Source organism: Oncorhynchus gorbuscha, unplaced genomic scaffold (genome assembly GCF_021184085.1).
Source record: "Oncorhynchus gorbuscha isolate QuinsamMale2020 ecotype Even-year unplaced genomic scaffold, OgorEven_v1.0 Un_scaffold_13222, whole genome shotgun sequence".
Taxonomy (NCBI): Eukaryota; Metazoa; Chordata; class Actinopteri; order Salmoniformes; family Salmonidae; genus Oncorhynchus; species Oncorhynchus gorbuscha.
Window position 1 is genome coordinate 1 of NW_025755430.1, and position 7,763 is coordinate 7,763.

Here is a 7,763-nt window from a genome sequence, read left to right on the forward strand (position 1 = left end):
GGGGTTATGTATAAAGGGTTCGGGTTATGTATTTAGGGTTATGTATTTAGGGTTATGTATTTAGGGTTATGTATTTAGGGTTATGTATTTAGGGTTATGTATTTAGGGTTATGTATTTAGGGTTATGTATTTAGGGTTATGTATAAAGGGTTAGGGTTATGTATTATGGTTAGGGTTATGTATTTAGGGTTATGTATTTAGGGTTATGTATTATGGTTAGGGTTATGTATAAAGGGTTAGGGTTAGCATATGTTCTTACTGCTTGCATTTGTGTCATTTACAGCTCGTCTGTAAAACAGACCTTTGTGTCAGTAGGACTTCCTGGTTAAATAAAGACCCCTTGGTGTCAGGACTTCCTGGTTAAATAAAGACCCCTTGGTGTCAGGACTTCCTGGTTAAATAAAGACCCCTTGGTGTCAGGACTTCCTGGTTAAATAAAGACCCCTTGGTGTCAGGACTTCCTGGTTAAATAAAGACCCCTTGGTGTCAGGACTTCCTGGTTAAATAAAGACCCCTTGGTGTCAGGACTTCCTGGTTAAATAAAGACCCCTTGGTGTCAGGACTTCCTGCTTAATGTAATGTAAATCCAGTAATAGTAACCATATCTCTCCAGGTTCATCAATTCATCAAACAGTCGGAGGCAGAGGAGGTGGACTTTGCAGGCTGGCTGTGTAGCACCATTGGACTTAACCAGCCAGTCACCCCAACACACAGTGTGGGCATGTGATGGCCCTTCTATACACCTTGGTTACGTCCCAATTAGCTCTCCTTCCGACCAAAGTGTGCACTTGTTCACTTCCCTTTCAATGATTTGAAAGTGGTGGAAACTCCCACTAGCTCATGCTTCCACCAATCCAATTTTCTTGGGAAGCAGCGAACAAGTGTACACTTAAGGAGATATTGGGACACACACCTGCTTCCCCACTGTCTCCTGCTTAGTCAAACACTCATAGCCTGTATTCAAGCAGAATTGCTTTGTTTCATCGGGAGTGGTATTCACAATGAACCAAACAGCAAGGGACCAACCTGTCTTTAAGAAATGTCTGCCACTCTATGAAGGTCTGCTGTTTTAATAAGGACAATATGTAGGTCTGCTGCTTTAAGGACAATATGTAGGTCTGCTGCTTTAAGGACAATATGTAGGTCTGCTGCTTTAAGGACAATATGTAGGTCTGCTGCTTTAAGGACAATATGAAGGTCTGCTGTTTTAGGGACAATGTGTAGGTCTGCTGCTTTAAGGACAATATGAAGGTCTGCTGTTTTAATAAAGACAATATGTAGGTCTGCTGTTTTAATAAGGACAATATGTAGGTCTGCTGTTTTAATAAAGACAATATGTAGGTCTGCTGTGTTAAGGACAATATGTAGGTCTGCTGTTTTAATAAAGACAATATGTAAGCTTGGGAAACAGTCTGAGCAATCACTGCCCCCCATAATAGAATATTATTGCTGTCTGCCACCTCCCCCACTGTCTCCAAATAGGGTTGTCCTCCCCCACTGTCTCTAAATAGGGTTGTCCTTCTCCACTGTCTCTAAATAGGGTTGTCCTTCTCCACTGTCTCTAAATAGGGTTGTCCTTCTCCACTGTCTCTAAATAGGGTTGTCCTTCCCCACTGTCTCTAAATAGGGTTCTCCTCTGACTATACAGGTACTATATAGCCTACTTGCCAGACTATACAGGTACTTTATAGCCTACTTGCCAGACTGTTTTAGGAAATATCCTACTACAAAAGGCGTCAAACTCATTCCATGGAGAACTGAGTGTCTGTGTTCACTCCTCTCTGGTTTTATCTTAAATACAGAGGCATTCAGAAAGTATTCAGACCCTTTAGACTTTTACCACATTGTGTTACAGCCTTATTCTAAAATGGATTACATCGTCGTCGTCATTCTACACACCATAACCCATAATGACATCACAATAGTCCATAATGACCTCACAATACGTTACGGCCTCATTCTAAAATGGATTTAATCCCATTTTTTTTGGTGCGCCACCCTACGGGACTCCAGATCACGGTCGGATGTGATGCAGCTTGGATTCAAACCAGGGACTGCAGTGACGCCTATTGCACTGAGATGCAGCGGTCTAAAATGACCCTAAGCAGCCACCGTCAGTGATCCCAAGCACACAACCAAGACAACGGAGGAGTGGCTTTGGGACAAATCTTGGGACAGGTTCTTGGGACCCAGATTAAGCCTAGCCCTGGACTACAAATCATTCTCAAATGGAGAATTTCCATTGAAAGTGCATTTTAGCATTTTAGTAACAGGACTAGGCTTAATTGGGTCTGGGAAACTGGCCCTTAATGTCCTTCAGGGTTTGGCTGGACCACTCGACTTGAACCCGATTGAAGATCTCTGGAAATGGCTGTGCGGGAAGCTCCCATCCAACCGGAGCGCTTGAGAGGACTTTATAATCGTTTGATCAAAAGGTTGCAGATGAGTTAGAAACGGCTGGTTGTCCAGTCTTAAATTGGACACATTTAAAATGACAACTAGAAGCAGCAGACACTACCTTCCTTTGAGTGAGTTTAGACCCCCAGAGGTCACCGTTCAGACCGGACAACAGTTCCCCGCATTTAAGTTGTGCTTTTTGAAAAGCTGTATAATTGTAAAGGCTGTTTACAGACTGGGAAACCAGGCTAGCGGTTTACATCTAGACTGGGACCCAGGGTAGCGGTTTACATACAGACTGACCAGCCTCTGTAAATCGGTCTAAATGATGCTATGTGGTATAATAATATATAATAAACAGCACCTGAAATTGTTGCATCGTAGCTTTTAAAAATTTCTGACAAATGGTTGCACTCAAATTAATGAAGGGTCCCTGATCGATTTGTGGCTTCATGTACATTCATTGTCACGCCACACATGACAGAGCCACACATGACAGAGCCACGAGCCACACATGACAGAGCCACGAGCCACACATGACAGAGCCACGAGCCACACATGACAGAGCCACACATGACAGAGCCACGAGCCACACATGACAGAGCCACGAGCCACACATGACAGAGCCACGAGCCACACATGACAGAGCCACGAGCCACGCATGACAGAGCCACGAGCCACGCATGACAGAGCCACGAGCCACGCATGACAGAGCCACGAGCCACGCATGACAGAGCCACGAGCCACGCATGACAGAGCCACGAGCCACGCATGACAGAGCCACGAGCCACGCATGACAGAGCCACGAGCCACGCATGACAGAGCCACGAGCCACGCATGACAGAGCCACACATGACAGAGCCACACATGACAGAGCCACACATGACAGAGCCACACATGACAGAGCCACGAGCCACACATGACAGAGCCACGAGCCACACATGACAGAGCCACGAGCCACACATGACAGAGCCACGAGCCACACATGACAGAGCCACGAGCCACACATGACAGAGCCACGAGCCACACATGACAGAGCCACGCATGACAGAGCCACGCATGACAGAGCCACGCATGACAGAGCCACGCATGACAGAGCCACGCATGACAGAGCCACGCATGACAGAGCCACGAGCCACGCATGACAGAGCCACGCATGACAGAGCCACGCATGACAGAGCCACGCATGACAGAGCCACGAGCCACGCATGACAGAGCCACGAATGACAGAGCCACGAGCCACGCATGACAGAGCCACGAGCCACGCATGACAGAGCCACGAGCCACGCATGACAGAGCCACGAGCCACGCATGACAGAGCCACGAGCCACGCATGACAGAGCCACGAGCCACACATGACAGAGCCACGAGCCACACATGACAGAGCCACGAGCCACACATGACAGAGCCACGAGCCACACATGACAGAGCCACGCATGACAGAGCCACGCATGACAGAGCCACGAGCCACGCATGACAGAGCCACGAGCCACGCATGACAGAGCCACGAGCCACACATGACAGAGCCACGCATGACAGAGCCACGAGCCACGCATGACAGAGCCACGCATGACAGAGCCACGAGCCACACATGACAGAGCCACGAGCCACGCATGACAGAGCCACGAGCCACGCATGACAGAGCCACGAGCCACACATGACAGAGCCACGAGCCACACATGACAGAGCCACGAGCCACACATGACAGAGCCACGCATGACAGAGCCACGAGCCACACATGACAGAGCCACGCATGACAGAGCCACACATGACAGAGCCACACATGACAGAGCCACACATGACAGAGCCACACATGACAGAGCCACGAGCCACACATGACAGAGCCACGCATGACAGAGCCACGCATGACAGAGCCACGAGCCACGCATGACAGAGCCACGCATGACAGAGCCACGAGCCACGCATGACAGAGCCACGAGCCACGCATGACAGAGCCACGAGCCACGCATGACAGAGCCACGAGCCACGCATGACAGAGCCACGAGCCACACATGACAGAGCCACGAGCCACACATGACAGAGCCACGCATGACAGAGCCACGAGCCACGCATGACAGAGCCACGAGCCACACATGACAGAGCCACGCATGACAGAGCCACGCATGACAGAGCCACGCATGACAGAGCCACGCATGACAGAGCCACGCATGACAGAGCCACGCATGACAGAGCCACGCATGACAGAGCCACGCATGACAGAGCCACGCATGACAGAGCCACGAGCCACGCATGACAGAGCCACACATGACAGAGCCACACATGACAGAGCCACACATGACAGAGCCACCACCAGGCTGTATTCCTGATTAAATTAATTAAAAAAAGACAAAAAGGACTTTCATTTAAATTTTATTTGAAACCATCTGAACGCCACAGTCTGTTAGAGCTGATTTATGCCTTGGTGGGGGCTGCCTTGGCGGGGGCTGCCGGCTTCTTGGCCGGCTTCTTCTTGGGCTTCAGCATCTTGGCCTTGATCTGTGTGTAGAGAGAGACACTCATATATATATATATATATAGACAGGACCTGGGCAGGGTTAATGTACACAGATGGTACTGTTACGAGTAGTCAAGAGTGCTACAATACAAGTCTGGGGTCCAGTTTCCCTAATATACAGGTCTTTCTATGCAGCAAATAGCCATCAGCCATCTTGGGCCCAGTTTCCCTATTATACAGGTCTTTATGTTAGAGCGCCACGGTCGGCCATTTTGGGTCCAGTTTCCCTATTATACAGGTCTTTCTATGTTAGAGCGCCACGGTCGGCCATTTTGGTGTTCTACTCACAGTCGGGTCATGCAGCAGGATGGCTTGACGTCTGGCTGTCTTGGCGTAGGGGTTCAGCTTCATCATTATTCTCAGGTTCTTCAGAGGGTTCTTCTTCAGGACTCTGCGCCTGATCTTCTTGCTGTGAGGAGACATGAGACCGGGGTTAGTAGGAGGTGAAAATCTGTTGATATTTTTTTGTGGTCGATGTGTTGAGAATAGTAGCATCCCAAGAGGCACAACATTCCCTAAATAGTGCACTACTTTTGACCCAAGGCAACTTGGCCATGATCAAATGCAGTGCACTATGTTGGAAATGGGGAGGGGGGCACTTGGGATGCAATCTGGTCGTGCTCAGGACTCCAATTAAAATCAGGATTCAGAAACACGGACCTGAAGTGGAACCTCATCATGGCTTCAATGTCACAGCGAAGCATAACGTACTACAATACCCACAATGCACTGTACAATATAAAGCGAACCGGGGGGAGGGAGTCTTACTTTGGTGCACGGAGTGCTTTCTGGATCTCCTCACTCTTCAGAATCCTGCTCAGATCTGTGTTGGTCATCTTGTGCATGGGCAGACTGGAGGAGACAGGACAGAGGTTAGACTACAACAGTACCTCTGTTAGGAAGCAGAATGTGGTTTAGCATCAGGACCATTAGAGCATCTCGTTAAAACTCAGAACTTCTGGTAGATATCAGGATTCAGAAACACGGACCGAAGTAGAAGCTCATCACCGTAGAAATTAAATCAACTCTCAAAATCTGTTCCTGAAACTCTGGCTCACTACAACCACCGACGTCAACCGGTTTTTCTTTAACCGGCTAAGGACGCCGCGTAACGCCCGTTCTACTCACTTGTAGTCCACCTTGAGAGAGGCGGACTTGCGCCAGGTCCCATAGAGCTGGTCCAGCTTGCGGAAGGCGGACTCGGTCCAGATACAGAAGCGACCAACGTGACCGCCGGGGGCGAGCCTCAGCAGGTTCAGCTTGTTCACGTTCTGCAGGGTGATACCTGGGCGAAAGAACGGCAAATATAATCAATACGATCATTTAGACACAAACGCAGTAAACACGCCGATCATTTAGCAGATGTGCAACTCTACAGAGGAAAATGACACCAGACACGAATAAGTAAATAAACATTATATTAGAGAACTAGTTCTCCTTAGAACTCACATGCATTGATGTTTGTTGTGGTTTTGTTCCTACACAAAAACTTACCATCATGACTGATACCAGGTTGGGCTCAGAACTTGATTTCTGATTTTACATTTAAGTCATTCAGCAGACGCTCTTATCCAGAGCGACTTACAAATTTCACGAACATGGACCTGAATGGGAATCAGAACCTCCCCCCCCCCCCCCCCCGGGTCCCCTCTAGCCAGTACATAATATTAAACCAACCCTCCCCGCCCCCAGGGTCCCCTCTAGCCAGTACATAATATTAAACCAACCCTCCCCGCCCCCAGGGTCCCTCTCTAGCCAGTACATAATATTAAACCAACCCTCCCCGCCCCCAGGGTCCCCGCCCCCAGGTCCCTCTAGCCAGTACATAATATTAAACCAACCCTCCCCTCCCCCAGGTCCCTCTAGCCAGTACATAATATTAAACCAACCCTCCCCGCCCCCAGGGTCCCCGCCCCCAGGTCCCTCTAGCCAGTACATAATATTAAACCAACCCTCCCCTCCCCCAGGGTCCCCTCTAGCCAGTACATAATATTAAACCAACCCTCCCCTCCCCCAGGGTCCCCTCTAGCCAGTACATAATATTAAACCAACCCTCCCCTCCCCCAGGTCCCTCTAGCCAGTACATACCAGGGATGTTTCTGAAGGCCTTGGTGACACCTTGGTCCTGGTTGTAGATGATGCACGGTCCTTTGCGTTGGATACGCCTGCGATTCCTCATCTTACCTTTGCCAGCTCGCATACGTTGTGACGCGTACACCTGCACACACACACAAGAGGACACACACACTTAGCACCTTAGGTCAACAGAAGGAGACAACAGCTGTGCTCTTATCTCGCTAATATCAGTATTCTATGCTCAGGACTTCCATTAAAAATCAGGATTCAGAAACACGGACCTGAAGTGGAACCTCATCACGGCTTCACGCCACTATACACAGTACAACGTATACGCAGGTCAACGATGACCAGCGAGACAGTGGCAACTCTAGCCATTTTACAAACCTTCTTGATGTCGTTCCAGGCCTTGAGTTTCTTCAGCAGCAGCACGGCCTCTTTAGTCTTCTTGTAACCCTCCACTTTGTCGTCAACCACCAGGGGAACCTCTGGGATCTCCTCAATGCGGTGTCCTGGAGGAGGGAGAGGCTTCAGATTGTTGTACAGCGTTGCTTTATGTTCCAAGTCTACACGTTATTGTGATCAGAATTGTATACTTGTCCTCCTGCCGGTGTGAAGGTACGACGTTATCGCTAGAAGCCCCGCCGGCGACGTTCTATTGTCGCTAGCGCGTCAGTTGCCTGGCAACCGAGAAGATTCAGACAAACTAAAAACCTGGCTAGCTAAATACGGCCCCCCGAGAAGATTCAGACGAACTAAAAACCTGGCTAGCTAA

General features: G+C 49.2%; 1 protein-coding gene and 3 non-coding genes across 4 annotated transcripts; all 4 read right to left on the reverse strand.

Moving 5' to 3' along the window:
* Nucleotides 1–4,751: 4,751 nt before the first annotated feature.
* On the reverse strand, nucleotides 4,752–7,500 carry LOC124030626 (60S ribosomal protein L4-B-like; the record flags this gene model as incomplete). The annotated part of the gene is given in 6 exon segments (XM_046341882.1): nucleotides 4,752–4,893; nucleotides 5,201–5,321; nucleotides 5,681–5,764; nucleotides 6,041–6,197; nucleotides 7,001–7,130; nucleotides 7,376–7,500. Coding segments are annotated over 6 exon segments (701 nt in total), but the record flags the coding sequence as incomplete, so codon positions are not given.
* LOC124030628 lies at nucleotides 5,530–5,597 on the reverse strand. The gene has a single exon (XR_006838001.1). It is a non-coding gene; the product is annotated as a small nucleolar RNA SNORD18 (small nucleolar RNA).
* Nucleotides 5,858–5,925, reverse strand: LOC124030629. The gene has a single exon (XR_006838002.1). It is a non-coding gene; the product is annotated as a small nucleolar RNA SNORD18 (small nucleolar RNA).
* Nucleotides 7,226–7,294, reverse strand: LOC124030627. The gene has a single exon (XR_006838000.1). It is a non-coding gene; the product is annotated as a small nucleolar RNA SNORD18 (small nucleolar RNA).
* Nucleotides 7,501–7,763: the final 263 nt, after the last annotated feature.